The sequence below is a fragment of the Budorcas taxicolor genome, chromosome 25 (genome assembly GCF_023091745.1).
Source record: "Budorcas taxicolor isolate Tak-1 chromosome 25, Takin1.1, whole genome shotgun sequence".
NCBI classification, from domain to species: Eukaryota; Metazoa; Chordata; class Mammalia; order Artiodactyla; family Bovidae; genus Budorcas; species Budorcas taxicolor.
In genome coordinates this window covers 49366375-49389646 of record NC_068934.1, presented here as the reverse complement: position 1 = coordinate 49389646, position 23272 = coordinate 49366375, and the positions used below count along the sequence as shown (strand labels likewise).

Sequence of the window (23272 nt, the reverse complement as noted above, 5' to 3'; positions counted from 1 at the left end):
GCAGGCGGGCGTCGTGTGAGCTGGACCCCTGTGAGGACGGGGGGCGGCCAGCCCCCTGCCTGCCCGCCCTGGCGCCCCCTGCCTGCCCGCCCTGGCGCCCCCTGCCTCTCTGGGCGCCGCGGCCTCGCCACCCGCAGCATCCCAGCTGCGGAGCTGCAGCAAGGGGCCCGGGGATCGGGGGCTTCTGGGAAGGGGGCGGCGCAAACCCCGGAAACCGGAGAGGCCTGCGGAGACGCGGCCCCCACGCCGGAAGCGTGTGTTCTGGGAAGAGCTCCTGTCCTGAGAAGGGGGGGCAGGAGGAAACCCCGGAAAAGCAGCGGCCAGAAGCCAACGGCACACGGCTCTCAGGAAGCGTCCCTTCTGGAACCTTCCAACCTAGAGGGTGCAAACCTGCAAATGCTGAGAAATGACTCTGCTGGGTTCAGGGACGGGGACCCCAACCCATCGACAGGGAAGCGCGCCGCAGGAACAAAGACAAACCAGGAGTCCCGAAGTCCTGGATCCGCCCACACCCCGCGCCCAGAGAGTGGCGTCCCGCAGCCCCACCCGCCGCGGCCCCCCAAGGAAGACACACACGCTGGGTCCATGGTTCACAACTTTAATAGAATATTCTAACTATTCTGTACAAATTGAAAACACTGTATTCAGTTACAAATGTATCGTTAAGTAAGGCTGAGCACTCTACAGCCTGGCCACAGCCTGAACTCCCCGGGCCAGAGGTCACACACTCAAAACCCACACGCCACCAAGGACAGCTCGCTCGGAACCCAAGGCTTTTAAGACAAAATGAGTGTGGGGCCAAGAAATGGGAGCAGAAGCAAGCAAGACGTGTTGCACTAGGGAGGAAAGCCGTGCTTGCCAGCCGGAGCCCCTCCCCGCGAGCCTGGCAAACCCTGGTTCTGCCCCCAGCCCCACCCCGTCCCCAAGGCCAAGCATGGCCCGCGTGTCCTGAGGGAGCAGCTTCTTCCGCAGGGTCTGCAGCCTGACCGGCTCCTCCGGCTCAGGGCACCGGGTGTCTGGTCCCCACAGGGTCTCAGAAACTTGAACACCACCCCCAAGCCGTCACCAGCGTGAAAGATAAAATAAATACGAGATGAACCACAAAAGCTGGAGCCTCAGGGTCAGTCCTGAGGAAAATAAAACTAAAGACAGAGCAGTGTGAGAAGGGCGGCTACCCGCGCTGGCGCTGCCAGGACTGGAGACGGCGCGTGGGCGTCCTCATGGCGGAGGCTGAGCCAGTTGGAGATGCCCTGGAACCACACCCCTGGACACGTGCCCTTGGCGCCCAGTGATCCCCCAACGCGATCTGCAGGGCCCTCCCCAAGGCAGGGCTAGGTGAGTCCACTGAGCTGTGCCCGAGGCCGTAGAGGGTGCTGGGATTAAACCTCCTATCTCTGAAACGCATCTGAGCTGCCGCTGTACAGGTTAAGCAAAATAATAAAGTAAAAGGACAAGTTAAAGTGAGAATCATGCACTTGAAAACGAGTTAGGTGTGAGCACTGTCCACGCGGGCGCCTCACTGCTGCTTGCACTCCGAGGGCTGGCTGGGCTCCTTCTGTCAACGAGAGAAAACGAGACTGTAGAGAACCAGGCAACCCGTCAGCTCGCATCTCCATCCAACAACGAAAACAAAGACTCAATACTTCACTTGTTCTGACTAAAGAACTGGTTGCTAACATACACTTTGAAAATAGTAACAAAAAAAATAAGCTGACTTCCCAGAAACAAGGGCACAGTGGGGCTGCCTTTTCTTGTTTAAAGACACTCTACCTGTCACAGGAGGGTCTCAGGGTGAGGGGAGGTCCTTCAGTGGCACAGAGTGATTAACCAGAGCAGGGCCCAGCCCAGCGAGAAGGCCCGGCTCTGGGGTGGCATGGATGGACCGGGCTTCAGGGCCCTGCCTGGGGCACACTGCCCCCGAGCCCAGGCCTCAGAGCTCCACTTACTGACGGGGACAGGCCATGACAGTGGATGAGGGACCACCAAGCGCTCCACAGACAAAGCCCAACCCTCCCAGGAGCCCCACAGCGGGCACGCTAGCCTTCCAGAAGAGGGAGCGGGAGACCACTCCCCAGAGCAGTCTCACTTGACTACAGGCTAACGGAGAACAGCTCACAGCGTTTCAACCTGTTTAGCAACCCCATGAATTTTGTGTGGAGACCACAAGAGCCTCAGAGACAGACAACGATTTTACCAATACTTCTGAGCCAATGATTTACTCAACAGGAACCCATGATTTCTGGCTGGGAAGATGACAAATTACTCTGACTATAATCTGGCATGTCCAAGAGTCTACGAAAAACTGGCATCACACAGTTTAAAAGAAACATCTGGGATAACACAACTAATGCTGAGGATTAACAAGCCATCCTGTGGGAACCCACACTTGCGGGACGAAAAGCCCACATGTGAAGGATGCACAGAGGCAAGACAGTGAGCGCAGGCCCCGGGCTGAGCCCCTCTCGCCAAGTGCATGAGCACAGGGCCAAGCGGGATGCTTGCTCCAGGCCTGGCTCTGGGCCCGCCCAGCACTGGGCTAACAGCGCCTCATCACACGCTCCCCAGGAATACCACCCAGAGCCTGGGCCCAGAGCGAGCACCCTGACGAGAAGTTCTACTTGGAAGAGACCTAACTCAAACGGTCATCTCAAAGGGGGCCTGGAGACAGCCCGGACACGTGGCCACGGGGCTCAGAGGCTGCTTCCAGACTCACTGGGTGTGCAGAGGTGCTCCGGGCTGGGGCAGTGGCGTGCAGCTGTCTGGGGACAAGGGGAGGTGTGTGTCTCCAGTCTGGAGAGCTGAGGCCGAGGGGGTGGGCCCGGGCAGGAGGCTTGGGCCCGGGATGCGGCACCACCTCCCTCTAGGGAAATGCACACAGTGGGCAGACGGGGTGCCATGTCACATGGAGCAGCACGCAACTCAGCGCGCCGTCTCCAGGGCCACAGCTTCTCTGCCACGAGCGTGCATCACCAACTGTTCACCTCGGAGGCTGCAGATGCTGGCGGGAACTGGCTGTCCCAAGGCTAGGACGGGCGGTGGGGGTGGGCGTGGCGGTGGGGAAGGCGGAGGGGAGCTCACCAGGCGGGCGAGCGGGGCCGCCTGTGGCATGCTGCCTCCCAAACACCAAGCACAGCCCCACCCCAGGCCAGCGTCCACAGGGACGCAACTTCCAGGCTGGAGCACTGACACAGCCCTGTAGTCCCGAGAGTGAACTCTCAACAAGACACCGGGTTCTAGCCTGTGAGGCCAAAACAACCTGCAGGAACTCCCGCCCTCACGTCACGGGCTGTCAAAAGCCTGGTCATCAAGGGACGAGAGAGCCAACCCCCTGCCCACTGGGGGCGTTTAGAGAAAGCCCTTCACAGATAGCAACTGCCTGAGAGGGTAGGCCCCCACCGACCCACCCAGCCTCAGCGCTGGTGGCCCAGTCCTGGGAGCAGCCTCCCCCACAGGGGCTCTGGACCTGGAGACAGACGCTCAACGGTGTGAGCGTCTGGTTCTGCCAGAGGACACGCTGGGCTGCTCAAAGACGGCCCACTTCACTGGCTGGGCGCGGGGAGCAGAGGGGCTTCGGGCCCAACGGGCTTGGTGACCTCCCTCGGACAACACGGGCAGTGGGGGCCAAGAGCAAGGAGACACGACCGCTCTAACTCCTCAGACGGCACCCAGGGTGGGTGTGCACGTCACCCACCAAAGACTTCTGTAGCTGCGTCCGCCTGCCTGCCTCGGCTTCCTAAGAAAGCCAGCCCGCCTGAGTGAAGGGAGGTGCCGCAGACAGACGCCCTCTCCAGCTCCGAGGCGCAGTCACAGCTCCGCTCTTCCGGGAGCCCCCACACCAGCGCAGTCTGGGAGCCCTGCTCCCGCCTAGATGCCAACACTGCCACCCCGGCTTCGCACGCGCCTCCTGTGTGCAACTCCCTCCCTTTCCCACAGGAGCCAACAGCAGAGTCTGTGAGGGGGACTTGTGACACGGGCAGAGCCGCGAGGAGGGGGCCCCGCAGGGGCCAGGGCGGACCGCCTCGGTCTGGAGCCGGTTTTCTTACTTGAGCCACACACGCCTCGGCAACCTCCACAGCACTCACCAATGCCAACGAGATGCTGGCGCCAGTAGCTCCCAAGGCAGAACATCCTGGCACATTCATGTCCACCCTTTACTCCCTGCCGGACTGCACGACACCTGAACTTAAGAAGCATGAACGAGCAACAGACACATGTGGGGGGGAGAAAATCACAGTGGGCAGCAGGCTGGTCCTGCTGGGGGCCCGGGCATTCTGGTTCCAGCCCCTTATTCTGTCCTCTTACTGGGGGTGGGGGGGAGCGGGCGTAGGAGGGATGGGAAGGGGGGGCAGCCCCACTGTCAAGAGAGACCACACCAGCGACACCGCCACTACCTGGCTGGCAACAAATTCTGGGCTCGGCCAGCAGGAGCCCGATGTGGTTTCTGTCGGCTGGTTTTCAAAGTGCACACCCGCTCTCAGAAAGCCCCGTGCAATCCCGCACGTGCCGAGCGTCCCGGACACACTACCAGTCACAGCGTGGCATTGTAACACAACACAGACCACACGTTTGGAAGATATGAATGAATGGAATTCCACCTTACCTAGAAACGTATGAATGATTAACAGACAAAAATTACACCTAAATGGGGAAAAAAATTGAAAGGAACCATCAGCATGAGAGAAAATGAAATGCACAAAGTTAAACAGGAGGAAAGAGCCACAGTTTCTCACGGTGCACAGGGCTGCGAAACACCAATCCTGAGATGGGGAATCTCACACCCAGACCTGCTCCTCTAATGCCCGAGCAGCCCCTCTTGCGTGGCCCCCTGCCCGTGGCAGACTGACTTGAGAGCCCTCTGAAGAGGGGCACCGAGAGACAGCAGTGTCCCGTCACGGCCCCAGAGGACCAGACCGGACCCCGCGGCGCGGCTGACAAGGGGCCCGCACACCACGAGCCCCAGTCCCTCTAGCCCGCTCCCAACCGGCGAAACACACGGAGGCCCTCATGAAGGGTTAGCGCTGGCCGTCCCCTCCTCCTGTGGTCAGCAGGTGAGGCTGCTCTTCTACAAGGACCAGACATGAGAGAGGACAGGAGGCCTGGCCGTGGAGAGAAGAGGCGGACGACGACGGGAGAGACGACAGGACAGGACGAGTGAGCAGCCTCGGCGCCGCGGGGCACGGGCGGCAGGCGGGCCCTGGAGTTGGGGGCGGACACCGGAGCCATCTGCCTCTGGCCTGGAATCCCACTGTGAACGTGGGCCTCAGGCCCCCGAGGGCTGCAGAACAGCCAGGCACATACACCTGGGCGCAGGCAGGGCACGGCTCCTCACCTGAGGGCGAAGGGCAAGGCACTCGGGGCCCTGGCGTGCTCGGTTCCACCGTAAAAGGGACAGGCTGGCTTAGAAGAGACGAACGTGTCCGAGCCCACGCCCAGAGCAGTACCTACACGGTACGGTGAGGTGGTAAACGCACTCACACCCTTCCCCAGAAGGAAGCGCCACTGTGAGCATGCACTCAGACACAGCTGGTGCCACGGAGCGCTCAGGCCCGGTTCCACAGGGCCAGCCTCGGGCCCGAGGGGAAGACAGCCAACCACGTCTACGTAAGAGCCCACAGCGCTGAGCACAGCTAGTCTTCTGACGGCTGTGATACGCTTAGTCCTAAGAGGCGGGTGAGCCATAAATTTCATGTGAGCACATGAAAAGTGGCTCTCAATACAGCTTTAGAACAGCATTAAAGCAGCTCTGTATGTAAAATACGTGTGAAGTGGCAAGCTCCTTGATGTCAGCTCACCTGAGGCGGCAGGTTAAATCTCACTTATGTGTAACATCACTGGGGCTGCCACTCATCCTCATCAGCTGTTTCTTTGTTGGTTTCTGCAAAGCTTCCTGGTATATTTCAAGTTATCTAAGCTACTGGGACGTACCTCCTCACTAGTCTGAGCCCAGTTACAACTCTAAAATTATGCCTACTGCTCCTTTATTCTAGTCATCAAGACAAACCAAACCCTATCTCTGTACTTTTTCCAAAAACAAACACGAAACAAAAAGGTTCATTCATGCTGCCGACTACAGCACAAAGCTTAGGGCGTAAAGCTGCTCTCCAGAGCCAGTTTACACAAATAAGGCACAGACCTGAGAAAGAGCTGGAAAGCCCTTCAACACTCAAGTTGTTTTCAGGTTATCTAAGCGGCTCGTCATCCGAGTGTATTTCTGGTACCGTTTTCACTCTTCTAATTAGAGCGCGACAGGCGCGTGTTCACAACAGCCTGGCTCAGAGCTGGGAACGCGCTTTAAAAGCTCAGCAGTGGAGCAGACACAGGTGCGGAAATTCCAGACAACTCACCTTGGGGTTAATCTCGGCATCGTCATCATCTTCTGCTTCCTCGTCTCCTTCTAACTCCTGCATCAGAAGGAGGGACAACGAGCTGAACAGACAGGACTCCTCTGATTCACAAGGAAATCGGCTACAATCATTATCACCCACACTCAACCAAATCCCTCCTTTGGACACTTTTCTCACAGATGACCCTGAAATAAACATGCTGCGGAGCAAGTGGATTTTGTTTGCTAAATGGTTACTTTGTAAGATGCACTTTCATAAGCCAACTGCAGGGTCCAACTCGACACTGCCACCCATCTGCCGCGTCTTAGCAAGTGTCCGCCAGGGCCAAGGACCTCCGGGGCAGGTCCCCACGAGACAAGTGTATCGTGGCCAGTTAGACCCCACAGCCTCCGTCCACTCGGGAGAGAGGGCCGAGGACCACCTTGGGGAACGGCGTCTCACGTGAGCCAACTCTTACCTCCTCTTCTCCTTCCTCGCCTTCTTCAAACTGCAAGGGAAGGAAAGAGATTTTTACAGAGCGCAGTGGCAACCTGACCCAGACCCAGCCCCTGCCCCATGTCCACAGTGGCCCGGCCTCCGAGCAGAAGCCAGCTTCCTGCCGTGTCCTGCCATGTTCGTGGGATGCCAAGTCTCTGAAAACCGCCCCAAAGACTACGGGTGGGGGTGGGGCACAGGAGCCGGTCAGCTTGGGGGCGCGCCGTGTCCGACCGGGCAACAGCCCGATCTAAGCAGACCAGCCGCGCGGTTTCATCACACACAGGACTCTCCGTGTCATTCTGCATCTCAGACAAGGGGAGCCCGTTCACCTGTATCTGGCAATGTAATAGAACCTTGGCGTTTAAACTAGGCCAGGAGACACTCCCAACACTGTGGCTGAATGAACGTCTCGATCCAACCTCTCGTGTGTCCGAAGACACTGCTGGTCAGGCTCCCAGCCGAGGCTCAGATACGAGGCTGCTCCCAGAAGCAAACAAAACTACATGCACCTCATTCCTGTGGGCTGCATCAACAAGGCACCTGCAGAAGGAGCAGGCTTTCTCCCACCATCTTTCTTCCTGGAGCCCCCCTCCCACAGTCCTCAGCAGCAGCTCAAAGGCACTCAGCAGAGCACAGTGTCGGGCCTGGTCTGCAAGCCCCCTCGGCCTGAGCAGCAGCAGGGTGGGGATGTCGCAGGCTCCTTCCTAACCTGTGTCCTGAGCAGCCTCTGACAGTGCTGGGTGGCCCGTCTCACAGGAACCAGCCTTGCACAGGCTCACGTGCTGGTTTCCTGAGGCTCCACGGGCACTGTTTCACCCTGGACCATTCTCTGAGAGCTCTGTGCAGCCACCTCAAATTCTGGCAGAGCCAAGGCTCCGAGCAAGGTGACCCACGCGAGTGTGGAAGCCCAAGTCCAAATGCCTGCATGCACGCCACCCTGATATGATGCCCAGCCCCTGCGTTGCTCCGAGCAGGTCTGACACCGGGGCTCTCATGCCTGTCCCCACACCACTGTGCTTCCTGGGTCAGGAGCCTGAAGAGTAGCTGGAGTGTTACGTCAGCTCCAGCGCACATGCAGGAACCTGCAGAACTGGGGCTCCAGGCCTGTAGGCTGAGTGAGCCCCTGGACCACACCGTGAACCTGTGGTGTGTGGCCAGTGGCATCAGTAATAAAAACAGACACAGATATCACCAGGAGTAGCTGCCCTGCGTGTACTGTGAGTAAATAAATACACACACTGCATGATCAGGTGTTTACAATGGTGGGTATATGATCACCAGAAGGCCTGCGGACCCTCGTCTGGAGGGGGTTTCCAGTGTGCAGCCACGAGATCGTTCTTGGCCAGATTAGGTAAATCCAATCCTCTGGCTCCTCAGCTGCCAACGGCCGTATCTCACATCGTCCAGCGTCATGCAGTGCCAGCTCTGCCGCAGTGGACAGAGGGCAGGACGCTGCTCTCGATGGAGAAGGTGCTACTGGACGGCACTGGATCACAATCTGTACATCCAGCGTTTCCTAAACTGAACTCTGAGCAACAAGCCGGGTGCTTTCATGACCCCCGGATCCACCGTGCGTGTGTGTCCGTGTTCTTGGATTCCTGGGGCTGGGCAGACTGCACCTAAGAAGTCCACTGGTCTCAGGCGATGCAGCCGCATGCCCGGGCTGGCCCACGCTCGCTGCCTCGGGGCCTGCAGCACACAGGAGGGTGCTGAGCAGTGCAGACCCACCCGGCTTCTGCTGCTCGGCCGGGAGCCCCCCAGACCTCACCAGAAAGGTCACCCCAGGGTGCTCAACACAAGTGAGTAAACGTCAACCAAGCCGCTTCCGGTAACACTACAGGACGGAAACCTCTCCACACAGCAAGAAGGCTGGCGGCGCCCCAGGCCGTGGCCACAAGGGAGAGTGGTCTCGGGCGATGGCTCAGGGGCCCCGCTCCCAAGCTCTGCCTGCGAGAGGCCAGCTCCTCCAGACCAACAGGAAAGGGCTGGCCCAGGGAGCCGTCTTCCTGTGGAGTGTGAGGTTCTCTCTCTGTAGTCAACACGCGACATGCCAGCTTGACTCGGCTCTGAGAGTCCCCACGTGGTGCTGAGTGACAGTCCCCATGTCTGGGGGTCACCCCAGCCACACACCTTGCACGCAGCAGTGAGCCTGTGGGTCTTGAGAGGAAACCCTGAACGGCGTCACTGCACAGGCTGACTCAGGCACTGGGTGCTCTGCGCCAAGACGCCTCGGCCATGCCTTCTGCCCCGGGCTCCAGAGAGCGCCGCCCCACCGCCTGGGCCCCCCGGGCCACCTACGTTGTCGTCGTCCTCGATGGCCTCCCCCGTGAAGTAGAGCACGGCACGTGGCACGATCCGCTCACGGAAGAAGTGTCCGATCTCAAAGTCGGAGGCTAGTGTGAACTCGGAGTCTTCATCCTGGAGGGGAAGCTCGGTGCTTACCTGTTTCCATGGGGAAAATGTCACATCCTCTCACCAGACCCCACCCCACTGCCTGGGACCTGGTTTAAAGGCGCCCGGCGCTGGCGCTGCCATATTACAGGAGAGGCAGGTAGGTGCTGGGCGCAGGCTGAAGGACACGGCTGCCCCTGCCGCAGAGCACGCCTCTGTCCCACACCACGGTGCAATGGACACAGGTTCACCCCTGGTTTTTAGGGGAGCAGGAACGGGTTAAAAAGGAAGCAGCGAACTAGTTGGGAAATAGGCCTTAACAGCAGAATAGACTCTTCATAACGATGTAAATCTTACCAGTGATTCTCCATCCCCTGATGCTAGAAAAAAAGAAGACATCCGATTACACAGATAACCAAACCTTTCTAAAGCCCACACGGGACACTCAGCTGACATATAAGCAGCATGGTATACCAGAAATTGCCAAAGCGGGATGCCCCCCACCTGCTCCTCCCACCGCAGACTGAAGCTGCCCAGGGTCTCCCAGCCCCCAGGCCCAGCTGGAGAAGGCCACTTTCAGAAGACAACGCGCAGAGGGTTAAAGTATCAACAGCGGAACGGCACACCGGAGGCCAGACTGCAGGGTCCAAGTGTATCTGTGCTTCGGGCGGTGTTTCACCTCGTGTAACTCCGTGTAGTGAGTCAACAGAAAACAGGAGACTCTAAGTCCCTCCTCATGGCACTGAGGCGCTGCACCTCAGCGAGGCTGGGGCTCGACTTCTGTTTGCTTGCAAAGGAGCAGGGAGGGGACGGCTCCTGGTGGGCGGGGTGCCAGCACTGATGCCGCCGGTGGCAGCACCCCACGCCCCGCACTGAAGCTGAGCCACAGAGCCTCCAGTGCCAAACGCCAGGACAGCCCAGCACAGAGCCGAGCGCGACAGAGGAGCAGGCCTGACCCGTGCTCAGCAGGGCCTGGTGACGTTCACGCGGTGCGTGAGGCTCCTGCTGGGCACGCACTGTCCCCCACTCCCTGGCGCCCCACCGCTGTGAGGCCCGTCCCTGGGGAGCAGGCCCAGCGAGGGGCACTTGCCGTCTGGGCCCCAGTGGAGTATAAGCCCCACCCCCAGGGTGGCCCCCCAGCCTCACGTGCAAGCAAGATGCAGGTTCTGGTACTCTGGCCTTGGGGCAGCAATCACAGGGGCTTGCTCACCGACTGCTGGGCCAGTTTAGTGGGACTAACACTGAAAGGGGCGTGGACTAGCAGTGTTCGTTTCCCACATCTGAAAAGTCGTTTTAATTTTTTCCTTGGCCGCTCCATCATCCTTCCCCACTGTCTTCCTCTGTTCATTTTCATAGAGCGTGTCCCTTGCTTGACTGTTCCACAGTGACACACCCTAAAACTCACCCACTTCAGTTATACAACTTAGCGACTCCTGATACATTTCACAGCTGTCCAACCACAACACAGGGCAAGAGGGGAAGGGACGACAGAGGGTGAGATGGCTGGAGGCCATCACCGACTCGATGGACATGAGTCTGAGCGAGCTCCAGGAGATGGTGAAGGACAGGGAAGCCTGGCGTGCTGCGGTCCGTGGCGTTGAAAAGAGTTGGACACGACTGAGCAACTGAACTAACCAACACAACAGAGTTTCTGAGCCCTGCTAAACTCCCCCCAAATCCTCAAGTCCACTTAATTCCATCTTGCCGCTGCTGCTGCTAAGTCGCTTCAGTCGTGTCCGACTCTGTGCGACCCCATAGACGGCAGCCCACTAGGCTCCTCTGTCCCTGGGATTCTCCAGGCAAGAATATTGGAGTGGGTTACCATTTCCTTCTCCAATTCCATCTTAATTGCTATTAATTATCTGAAAGTCCAACAACCTCAGTGAATTTAGGATTCAAACCCCTTCTTCTTCACGGTGAGTTCACACAGGAAACCTCCAACATTCCCAAGCGAGGCTCTGAAAGGGATCTTTCCAAACAAGGAAATTTGAGAAACATGTTTACAGCTGATCTTATCCCCTAAACTGACACACCCTGGGACCTTTCAGCTCAAGAACAAACCGAGACAACAGCCACAACAGTGAAAAACAAGGGACTGAATGGGGATGGGCAGCCTGAGACACAGCTCGGGGTCAGAGCCCAGTGACGCCACCGGGCGGCCTCCACAAACAGCCCAAAGGGCCACCATCCCCTGGAGCAGGGCTGCTGTTTCCTCACTGGCTTCTGTTCACGGAACAGTGTCCTCCCCTCATGTCCATACTGCAGCACAGCCAGCAGGTCTGGCTATCGAATTCTCGGGAGCAGGACGTCACATGAAGACGGCCGTGCAACTGTGCTCTCAGCCCTCCGAGCCCCGTTTCGGGTCTGGAGTTGGGGGAGGGGAGGACGGGCGCTGCTGCCCAGCCCCGACTCTGCCCAAAGCCCACATCTGTCACAATACCTAACGCCCAACCGCCTCGCGCTCCACACCGAGGTGCACAGAGAAAACCACAGCCCAGTCTGAGGGGTGGGGGGATGACTTGTAAGCTGTGTGCGTGTGAGAGCACCTGCGGGCCCCTCCCCGGAGCTGAGGGCTGCCTGGGGGCTTCCTGCTAGGACAGGCACCCATGGGCCCACCAGGAAAGCCGCAGCTGGCAGGGCAGCCGACAGCACCGTGCCCACCAGAGGGCCAGGGGACACCCTGACGGTCGCCGGCATTCCGTTTGAGTCCGTACGGGAGCCACAACCCAGCCCACTCACCTCTCAGCGGGCTGAAGAAGTTGAAAAAGGAATCATTGGGGACTTGCTTGGTGATTGTTCTGACGGTGCCTCGGCCCTTATGTTTCTGCTTTTTCTTGATGGTTTTGACGGTTACGTTCTTTCCTTTCTTCCAGTCAATGGTACACCTACAGGGATAAGACTGTGGTCACCGTGTGCCCAGCAAGCAGGTCACAGCTCGGTGCTTCACCAGAAACTTGACCCAAGCACCTGCAAGCGGTCACTGGGCGCTCCTCGAGGAGGCGGAGGCCCCGGGCGCACGAGGGCCGCACAGCGGCCCCGCAGACGCTCCGCAGGGTCCCGCCAGGTCCTTCCCATGACTATGCCCGGTCAGCAGCTTGTCACTGCTGCCCCTTTACAGACCCCACAGCGCACAGGACGCCACCACTCAGGCACAAGGTCTCAAGACAACTCAGTGAGCGGGACTAGATGGGGAAAGCACGCCGGCCATTGCCAAGACTGACGGCCAGTGAAGGACATTTGGCTTCCGGGTGCTGGTGGGCCTCGGTGGGGCTGAGATGGCCAGTGAAGGACATTCGGCTTCAGGGGTGCTGGCGGGCCTCGGGGGGCTGACCTGAGTCACCCTGGCCGACAGAGAGTGTGCGGAGAGGAAGGCTCACTCGGTGGCCTGGGCCTGGGCCACAATCTTTCTAAAGCATTCTGGCCATCCGAGTCCAGCAGAATTTTAATCAAGCTCTGTATACTCACTCACACAGAGAAATTCATCAGGGTAAGTCCTTGGTTCAGTTACTGCTTCAATCAAGAATAAAATGATTTCCCAAAGTGTCTCAAACCAACCAAGAGGACGTGTTCTAAGCTGTTCTCCCTGGTGGTCCAAAGACTACGGCACCAAGGCGCTGGGTCCCGAGACCACGCGTGCTCACGCAGCCCTGCACTGACCCAGCCTGCTCACTCACCAGGGCCCTGTCAAGAGGAGCTGACTAGTTCCATGGTCTCTGCGTCACTCTGGGAGACTGAGTATCCCAACGACCGCATTAAATTGGGGAAACTGGGCTACCACCCTACATGCTGGCCCAGGGAACCACAGGACACACTTCCCAGCACCAGCCGTCACATCCCCAAATGGAGAGATTCTTTCACTGATTTCCATCTCTGCTGGGCTTTTAAACAGATAAAAGGCTTCTTTATTCTTAACTTCTACCTTACTTGTGACGTTTTAAAACCATCTCCTGTGTTTCAGAAAAAGAAGCTCAATGGCATCTTCTTACCCGTCACAGTCAACAATTTCAGGGCCTTCAAAGGAAAATGGATCAGCCTTGTCTGGCTCTGACTTCATCTTGTACGTTTTTGTCAGGACTGAATTGGTAAAGTAGTCGTTGGGTTCAAAGTGGAACTCTAATACAAAAGACTGGAAAAAAAAAACAAAAAACCTCAGATTTAAAATCTACAGATAACTGGGGACAGATTTTACAAACCACACGGTACCTGCTGGAACCCAGCTCCCCAAGGCAGAATACTGAAGAGCTCAGATGGTGTGGCCACGTAACGAGAACGTCTTTACTGTAAAACCACCAGCCCAAAGTTAGAGCCCAGGCCAGGCTGGGGAGACCCCCGCCACCCTGAGTGCACACGTGGGCACGCTGCCCGGGACCCTGCCCCTGCGGTCACAGCAGGAGGGGGTCTGGAGGGGGAGGCCAGCTGCAGCCCAGCCCCCGCTCCGCCACTCTCAGGCAGAGCAGTTCCTGCCCGGCCCCACAGTGAAAGCGCAAGACTCCATATGGGCAGAGGAGCCTTCTGGGACCCACCATGGACGCACTCACCCTTCACTCACAAAGCGCTCAACAGACAAGAGGGGGTACAAAGCAGTGGGAACAAACCAAATGGCAGCACAGGAGACACGCGCACCCGCAGAGCAGACAGACAGACAATGAGATCCCCTCCCTGGGTAAAAAGCCCCAGGAACGCAGCACTGGCCAGCACACTGGGAAACAAGGGCACTCGTGTGCTGCAAAGGGCAATTCTGCAACATCAAAAGTTAACAGAATGAAACACTCTGGGACTCCATAATCCGGTTCTGAGGAACATGTTTTATTTCAGAAGGACCCCTGGCCGGGAGCAGCAGCGTGTGCAGAGCTTCCCCTCAGCCCGGCTTTCCCAGGGCTCAGTGAGCCACCGACGGCCCAAAGGACCCACTCTGGGCCTGGACGGCCGCTGTCCGTCAGCACGTCAGATTCTGGGAAGTCACTCGACTTCCCTGTGCTTTTGCTTCCTCGCCTGTGACGTGGCATCACAAGCCCCTCTCTCCATGAGGTCACCCGAGGATTACTCTGCGGGAGCAGTCGGAAGGCAGCCAGGGTCACAGGCATTACCAGTTAAATGTTAGCTCTCCCCATTTTTATTCCAAGGGTACAACAATCAGCTGGGAAAGTAATTTAGGCAAACTAAGGGGAGGAGGAAGAGAAGGGCCACGAAGGCCTGGGAGGCAGACACAGGCGGGCAGAGACCAGGCGGCAGGGAAGGGAGGCTGACAAGCATAAGTCGCGGCTCTGGGAGACCAAACCGCAGTCAGGACAGTATCAGGGAAACAAACGGAGAACCGTCCTCTTCAGGCTTCAGAAGCGGGGAGCAGGGCTCTGACCTGCTCTTGACCTGCCCGGATTCCAGGCCTGCCTGCGAGCAGTGAGTCAGGTGGCACTCTAGATAAGAAAAGGAGTGGGTCCTGGAATCTCTTGAGCTCCAGGTGGCCTGGCCAGCCCCTCGGGGTCTAAGAAGTCTTATGACGCACAAGGTGAAACAAACAGATGGTAACAACCACGCGCGCTCAGGCATGTCTGACTCTCTGTGACCCCATGGACTGGAGCCCGCCAGGCTCCTCTTGGCCATGAGACTCTCCAGGCAAGAATACCGGAGTGGGTTGCAATGCCCTCCTCCAGGGGATCTTCCTGACCCAGGGATCAAACCTGCATCTCCTGCGAGCACAAGCAAGTCAGGTGGCACTCTAGATAAGGAAGGGAATGGGTCCTGGAATCTCTTAAGCCCCTGGAGGCCTGGCAAGCCCCTCGGGGTCTAATAGATCTTAGAGACGAAACAAACAGCATTTTGAAAGGTAAAGTGAAACCAGAGCTACATTTCTGAGCACAAACTGATCACGGTATCGGTTCGTGGCCTGAGATTGTAAACAGGAAACCCCAAAACTTCAATTTGAAGGATCGCCCATGGGGCAGACGCACCGCCCGGGACCCTTTCCAAATCGGGACCCTTTCCCAATCGGGACCCCAGCCTGCTGGAGTCTGGGTGTAGGCTGCCGGCCCAATCTGGTAATACACGCACGGTTACTTCTGTCATTTCTATTCTTTTCTTTTAATGACTGTTTATTAAATTAAGTCAAAGAACCTTCTATAAAATATTGAAATTGTGTGTAACAAGAGGTTTGTTTTGTTGTTGAATCCTTTGCATCTAAAACTAAAGTCAAACTTTTGGTACAAGACAGGAAGGCAGCTATGGGCAGTGAGATCCCTCCCCAGGCCTCTCCTGACCTGTCCCCTGGAAACCCATCTCCACGCTGGGCTCCGGCAGCATACACTCTTCCTTCAGAACTGCTGAGGGTCGTGACCACAGGCGTGGACAGGCCACCCTGGGGACTGGGCTGGACTAACCAACAGCTCCGTCCCACTGTCCTCCATCAGCCCCACTGCTGAACGGACACAGTCACTCACTCCCCTCTTTCCCTCATCTCTTTCCCCTGTCATCTCGCCAAGCCAAGGGTGTGACTTCCTTTCTTTACATTCTCCTCCTTTTCCTTCTTTCCTGGGCCTCTGTCTGGTTGAGAACACGGTGAGGGTGTGGGTGGGAGGGAGACTCACAAGGGAGGGTATGTGTGTAATTACGAGCTTCCCAGGCGGCACGGCGGTAGACAGTCCACCTGCCAGCGCAGGAGCGCGAGAGGCCCAAGTTTGATCCCTGAAGTCAGGAAGGTCCCCTGAAGAAGCACACGGCAATCCACGCCAGTGTCCACTGGGAAGCTAAGACAGATGGGCTGAGGAAGGCAGGAACCACCAAATCACATATATACGCACGTACACCCCAGGGGACAAGGACGCACACCCATCGCAGTGCACTACAGCTGACTGCCACAGGACGCCTCTAGGGGTGCGGGGCCGAGCCTCACCTGGGTGAAGAGTGCCACCTGGGAAGAGAGCCACAGGGGAAGGCCCTGCAATGAGTGGGGTGTGGCAGGAAAGAGGGGATTCCCTCGCTACCAGAAGGGCCCCCAAACCGTGTGCAGGCATCACTCCAGCTGACACCCCCACCCCACCTGCAGAGGGGTGTCTGAACATCCTTCCAGGGTGCACCCGGCAGGGAAGGGACAGACACACGTGTGCGGCCCCAGGCCACCTACTGGACAGGAAAGGGGACAAGCCCTGCGGTCCACAGGTGCCATGTCTCCAAGACCTGAAACGCAGAGCCGCGGGCAGGCGGGCAGCAGGTGGCGCTGCAGCTGCTGTGGCGCTGGCATGGGCCCCGCCGGGCACAGAGGGACCGCAGGTTGGAGCAGCGCTCTCAGAGGACCCAGCGCAGGCAGCCTCGTGCTGAGACTGCTGCAGAGAGTGGGGCCGGCAGGCTTACTCGCTGGCGCGCAGCCCACAGAAACAAGTATTCTGGGAAGCACAGCTCAAGGAGCAGAAGAACGCCTCTCCATCGTACCCACCTGAGTCACTCTCAAAACCGAGGGCGCCGGCCTCCCCCAGCCCTGAGCATCTCTGCTGAAGTGCTGCCTGTACTTGAGGACATACCCGCCCCTCTGTAACCGGCTCCATATACATCCCATCCTCAAAACCCTGGGGAGCACCAGAGAGAAGGGTGACCCCAGCCCACAGGACGGAGGAGATGAGCCGGCTCAGGAAGCAGAGTACGGCCCAGTGAGCACCCTGGCCGGGAGGCCCCCCCTGGCTCTGAGTGCCGCACCCGCCACCGAGCAGCGGGAGGCCTGAGTCGCCTCTGGGCGAGTCACCAGTCGGCCCGCACGCTGCTGAGCGACGCGGGAGACTGGGAGTGGGGCGTGTCACTCGAGGCACCCAGCAGGCAGGCGCGTTTCTCGATGGCTCCTAGCTCATCCCCCTTGGGACCCTGACCCTCTGACACCAAGCAGTACTCACCATAGGCTGTCCAGGGTCGGAAAATTTCACTTTTATATCCTGCAGGTGTTTCAAGATTGGCTCATCGTACTCCTAATCACAAAGAGAAAAAAGAAGGTCCTGGTGAGTGGCAGAAGACAACACACCTGTCCCACTGAGCCACTGCTTCACCTCCCTCTCAACTCTGGATCATCAGCCCTGCCCTGTCCCTCCCAGGAAGCCACCAAACGTCCACTCACCACCAGCCTCACGGTGGCCGCAGGGCGGGGCCGTGGGAGCCCACCATGGGGCGGGAGCCCCGCCGGCTCGCACACCACCCCCAGCTGTCAGTGCAGACGGAATCAGAAACGCCATCAGTGCAGACTGATGGTCCTCACAGCCCCAGAGAGACAGGATCAGAAGAAACGCCTGGACAAGCTACTGACCTGGGTAGCCATTCCCCCTCGGTGCACAAGGCAGTAAGGATCCAGTCACTCACAGTCAAGACCACTTATGAAACGCATCCGAGACCCTACTGACAGGCACTACAGAAGCGCGTCTGACGACGGCTCTAGACTTCACAAGTCATCATTACGCAAACGCACAAATCCACCACGCCGGTTATTTGAGGAAAACTCAGGGGGGAGAAAAAATCACAAGACCTGAGACCCAGAGACCACATACTAAGGAAAGGTGCTTTAGCTGTAAATCAGTCACTTCTTCACCCCAGAAGTCTAAAGGATTTCCTGAGGCTCATTAAGCCTGAAAACTACCAGCTTCCCAATTTTAAGTTCTTTCTACACCACAGGCAGACCTTGTTTAACACACTTCACAGATATATAGGGTTTTGTTTTGCAAATTGAAGGCTTCTGTTAACCCTGGGTTCTCAGATAATGGTTAGCATTTTTTAGCAATAAAGTATTTTTAAATTAACATATGTACATTTTTGTCAGTGGACATGATTTTGAGCAAGTTCCAGGACATGGTGATGGACAGGGAAGCCTGGTGTGCTGCAGTCCACGGGGTCACAAAGAGTCAGACACAACTGAGTGACTGAACAACAAAAATGTACATTTTTTAGACATAACGCTATTGCACACTTAACAGATTATAATATAGTGTAAACCTAATTTTCATTACTCACTGGGAAACCAAAAAATTCACATGACTCACTTTAATGCTACGTTCACGTTACTGCAGGGTGCTGGAACCAAATGCACAATGTCTCCGAGGCCTGCCTGTATAGAACAACAAAACCAGCAATAACAAAGGCACCTTGCAAGTCTCTGGACAAAAGGTAAGCTCAAAACAGTTCTTAAAGGCCACATCCATATGAGATGTCAACTCCAAATTCCAGAAGCAGAAAGCAAGGCTCCACAGTGATGCATGGGGATCCCCCTCCTCCTCAGTCAGACCAGCAGCGCCCACGGGACTGCCCCTCATGGTGAAACCACCAGGATGGTCTCCACTTCCTCAACCAGCCATGCATCAACACTGGAGAGTGAGGACGTTCGATGGCCTAAATGAGCAGTTCCAAAACTAAGGGCCAGCAGTGGAAGCTACTCGAGGGCTGATTTAAAGCTGCTCCCCAAAAGTTTCAAAGTCATGAAGACACATCAGAATCTCCTAAGCCTCTACAAGCACCTCAGACCCTCACTGACTGGGGGTGGGAGGCACTGATGCCGCTGCTTCGCTTTACAAGTTGCCCGGGAGACTCTAACATACAGTCAGTGAGAATCTGCTTCTAGCAGGTACTACTCAAGTTTCTCAATAAATTTCTGGCTCACGGCACTCTTTTAAAAGCATGATCCAGTATTCTTTCTTCCTTTTCTCTTTTTGGACCACACCACTCAGATTACAGGATCTCCGTTACCAACCAGGGATCAAACCTGGGCCCAGCAGTGAAAGCACAAAGTCCTAACCACTGGGCGGCCAGGAATCCCCAGTGGTCGACTATTCTTAAACCACATCTTTCCCTATGGAAGCAAAGCTCGGACGGGAACACATAGGCTTGTGCTTCCTGCCTGGAGACGTCCTTTCAGCACCTGCTTCAGAGCTGGTTTGGTGCTGGTGAGGTTTCTTAACTTCCGCTTGTCTGCACAGCTTTTCATATGTGCACCTCCACTGACCGTATCACTCTGCTTGACCCTCAAATTGTAAGTAATTATTTTTTACTGTTAGGTTAACCATGTTCCCATTATGGCAACTGTAATTAGTTTTAATTTTTTGTCTGGCTATTGATTGTGAAAACTGATAAACATCTTTCGCTATTGTGATTTTGTAACTATTACTCATTTAATATCATTGTATCATGATTGGTCAACAAAAAAACAATAGAATCCTGTATCACCAAGACTACCATTTAAGAGAAAAGCCTGAAATCACCTGTAAAAACCTGTAAACCAGATGTGTATCAGAATAACCTTGGAATTTTTGAAAAATACAAATGCCCAGGTATTGCTTTTATCCTCCAAAGCCGCAGCTGCGCTTCTGCTGAGCAGCCAGGCTCAGAGACAACCGGCCTGTCTGGCCCTTTATCGCATCTGCCTCACTTTTTCTCTTTCGTGTTCAGTGCTTGCATTTCATTTCGTTTGTTTTCTCCATCTTTTTGTTTTTGATGTTCTTAAGTCTTTATCAAGCATAGGAGAAAAGCTTTTGTATACATATATAATAGCATGTATAATATATATATTTTAGAAAACTTACAAATTTTTGCCTGTCAGAATTTATGACATTTTGCTTCCACTTGTTTGACTTAGTCGGAACAGGATGCTAGATTTCTAATTAAAAAAAGAGATATGCAACAAGCAACAAAGGGTTACTGTATACCACAGGGAACTGCAGTCATTACGCATAATAATCTGTAACGGAAGCTATGTGTACGTGTCACTGAACCACCAGGCTATCCACCTGCAACGCTGTAGGCCAACTGTACTTCTACACACACACATATTAAGGAAAAAAAAGGAACATAAGGGCTACTCTAATACACATATCTGAAACATCCCCCAGCCTGGACGGAGAGCAGGAGCACATTCCTGCCCCGCCTTCTCAGGACCCGGCACGCAGACACACGTCAGACGAGGCAGGCGGAGGCAGCGACGCCGCGCGTTTCTGAACCGCAACGACCGCCGCCCTGGAACCGCAGCAGGGAGAGCCGTCTGCACGCCCGCCACGGCCACGCTCTCCGATATGAAAGCACTGTGCCGACCCACCCGAACCAAAAGCAGAGCCCAACCTCTCTGTGGACTTCTGAGCAGTACTGATTTCTGAATTCCAGAAACTCACCCCAGGGAACGTCACGTTTGTTACCTTTTAAGTGGTTCACCATTTCACTACAGAAAGCTCCATAAAGCAAGACAAAGACAGCTGGGCCATTGCCATTGAGGGAAAAAAAAAGACTTTTTCAAGGAAAATTATTAGAAGAATAATAGCAACTTGTTAAACATTTGTACAATCAGCAAGACTGCATGACAGGCCATTTCAAATTTCAAAAATCAATCAAAAGACAAGACTAAGTCAGCGTGCGCCTGTGTGTCCCTGTGCACAGACATGGGTGTGTACACGTGTGCACACACTGGAGCCCTCAGTACCAGCGCTTCCACCCGGGCCCTCGTCCCCACGCTTCTCTCGTGTCCACATCATGTGAGTGAAGCGAGGAAGGCTCGGGAATCTGTTCACTCTCCTCCTGGGGCGAGGCTGCAACCAACAGCAAAGCCACCTCGGGCTCGGCAGAGGTTCCGTGAGGCAGGCCCTCCCAGGGTACGAGAGCGCGAGGGCGCCGGGGCCCTGGCTGATTCCTCCGCCAAAAGCTACGGCCACACAAGAGGCCTTGCCACCGCCGTCAACACCTGCTGCGAGCTCACAAACAGCTCGCCTGCCTAAGTGGGAGCGTGCCGTGAGCCTACCTGCACCAGCTCGCTCAGCATGTCCACGTTTCTGAAGATGGTGAACCAGAACTCCGGAATGCCTTTCGGGCTTGGCTCCTCTGCTGCCGCTGCCTCTTTTTCTGCTATGACTGCTTTAGTTTTCATATCTCCCTACAAATGCGAAGATGCCAAACAGAATACTTATGATGAAGCAACAAGTTTACAGACTTTGCAGTGGCTTATTTAACACAGAACATAGTTTCAGAATCCCATTAAAACCTCTATCAAACTCCTTGTCTTTGAATCTGCATCTCCAGGACCACTGCGCCATCACAGTCTCAAATGTCTCGGAGGAACAGAGCCTTTCAGGCATACATATCTGGATGTAATTCCTCAGTATAATTTTAGACCACGGGGAGCAGAGCTGAGGACTGGTTTAGGGCCCCGACAGGGAGAGGCTGCCCAGCGCTGGCTTGCCCCCTACCCGGAACAATCACCAGCAGAGGACAGTCCAGGACCTCTGCAACAGAAATGCCGCCACGCTGCACACCCAAGGCTGCAGGGGTGTTGGGACAGAGGCAGCGTGCAAACAGCAGGGTGGTGAGAGGAAGGTGACGTGCCCGGCAGGAAGGGAGTCTTTGCTACGTTACAGCCCCTACGCGTGATTCTCAGGGGAAATGATGACAGGGCTCTTCAAGCTGACAGAGGCAGAGTCTCCTCCCATAGGGAAGGCCTGACGCACAACTACCCACAGGCACAGCTTCAGCCTCACCAGATGTGACGGGTTTGTAAGCGATCAAAAAGACACATGGCGACCAAAAATAGCATATACTTCAAAAAACCCTCTCTGAACGTTTACACTATGGGATAGAAGGACGACTTCCAATGTGCTATCAGGCGACAGAGCTCACCGGGCCGCGCTGGGGCGCCCACAGCACCAGACTGGTGCCCGTCACCAGCCCCAGGAGAAGGCTGCCAGCAGGGGGCAGTCAGAGCACATGGCCTGAGGAGCATCTTCCAGCGTCCAGTGGTGAGAGGCACCAGGGCCGCTTCGCCAGCTCCGAGTTCCTGTGTGCTCTGCCCACCGCAGCCCTGCTTCCAGGACCTGCCCTCCTGGGCACAGATGTGCTCTCCCCTTGGGGGTCTCTGCCTCCTTCGCCTCCCCAGACGGTCCACACTACATGCAGCCTGCCCCAGACGGCCGAGAAGGGGGACTGTGTCTGGTAACTGACAGAGCCAGTCAGACGCCAGACTTGCAAGCCACCCGTTTCATCGTCCTGAAGAAATCTAAACTCCAGTACTTTGGCCACCTGATGCGAAGAGTTGACTCACTGGAAAAGACTTTGATGCTGGGAGGGATTGGGGGCAGGAGGAGAAGGGGACGACCGAGGATGAGATGGCTGGATGGCATCACTCACTCAATGGACGCAAGTCTGAGTGAACTCCGGGAGTTGGTGATGGACAGGGAGGGCCTGGCGTGCTGCGTTTCATGGGGTCGCAAAGAGTCGGACACGACTGAGCGACTGCACTGAACTAAACTGAACTGAAGGGTGAAGCCACGCCTACTGTTAGGAGCTCTCCTCTGCGTAGAAGAAAACCATCTTATTTCTTTTTTTACCCATCCCCCACTGCACTGCACAGCTTAGGATCTCAGTTCCCCAGACCAGGACTAGAACTGGGCCGTGGAGGAGAAAGCACCAAGTCCTAACTGCTACATCACCACCGAAGGCCGTCTCACTTGCAGCAGCAGTGAAACAGACCACTAGTGTGCTCATGAAGAAACTTACGGCCAATTTGTCCTCCTCTTCATTTTCACTGTGCCATTCAGATTCTGCGTCTGTTGGCTCAACATCACCAGTGATGAATTCCCTTCTCTAAGAGTAAAAAACAAGATCTTACAGTTATTCAGGAAGTCGAGAGTCAAGACAATGCACCTGTAAATACTGTGAATGAAAAGACTGGAAACTGGATGCTTTCACAGCTTGTTTTAAGATGCTGAGTTGTGAGGCTTCAGGAGAGACATTCAGTGATCCCCGGGTATTTCTGGATGTCTTTCCTGGAGAAAGGTCTGAAACTCACTAACGGCACCTGACCTTGTCGAAGAGAGGCTGGTATAAGGCCGCATACTTCCTCTCCAGGCCATGCACTTCTTCATAGAACTTGGCTTCTACATGCGCACATTTCACCTGCAGCTGCTTCAATGCGTTGATTCTTCTTTTTACTGCTTTAGGTAAGCTAGAGAGGGGAAAGAAACCTGAATGACTGCGAAGTGAGTGCTTTTTTTTATTTTTTACTAAAACAATACTAACATAGAATTAACATCCCCATCATGAAACAGAGCTTCTAAAAATCATTAAGA

At 55.9% G+C, this 23272-nt stretch overlaps 1 protein-coding gene across 4 annotated transcripts in view; it reads right to left on the bottom strand.

Annotated features, from left to right (window-relative positions):
• Nucleotides 1-582: 582 nt before the first annotated feature.
• NAP1L4 (nucleosome assembly protein 1 like 4) overlaps nucleotides 583-23272 on the bottom strand; it is a 51232-nt gene continuing 28542 nt past the window's right edge. For 3 of the 4 annotated variants that reach the window (XM_052662164.1, XM_052662165.1, XM_052662167.1), the window contains exons 5-15: nucleotides 23007-23148; nucleotides 22701-22787; nucleotides 20953-21084; nucleotides 17087-17158; nucleotides 13199-13338; nucleotides 11952-12097; nucleotides 9570-9592; nucleotides 9120-9239; nucleotides 6802-6831; nucleotides 6345-6401; nucleotides 583-1555 (exon numbers count right to left, since the gene is read on the bottom strand). In XM_052662164.1, the coding sequence (XP_052518124.1) occupies nucleotides 1517-1555; nucleotides 6345-6401; nucleotides 6802-6831; nucleotides 9120-9239; nucleotides 9570-9592; nucleotides 11952-12097; nucleotides 13199-13338; nucleotides 17087-17158; nucleotides 20953-21084; nucleotides 22701-22787; nucleotides 23007-23148 (988 nt within the window). In that variant the 3' untranslated portion in view covers nucleotides 583-1516. Of the gene's footprint in view, nucleotides 1556-4600; nucleotides 4639-6344; nucleotides 6402-6801; nucleotides 6832-9119; nucleotides 9240-9569; nucleotides 9593-11951; nucleotides 12098-13198; nucleotides 13339-17086; nucleotides 17159-20952; nucleotides 21085-22700; nucleotides 22788-23006; nucleotides 23149-23272 lie in introns of all 4 variants that reach the window. The other variant, XM_052662168.1, reaches the window with a different exon arrangement.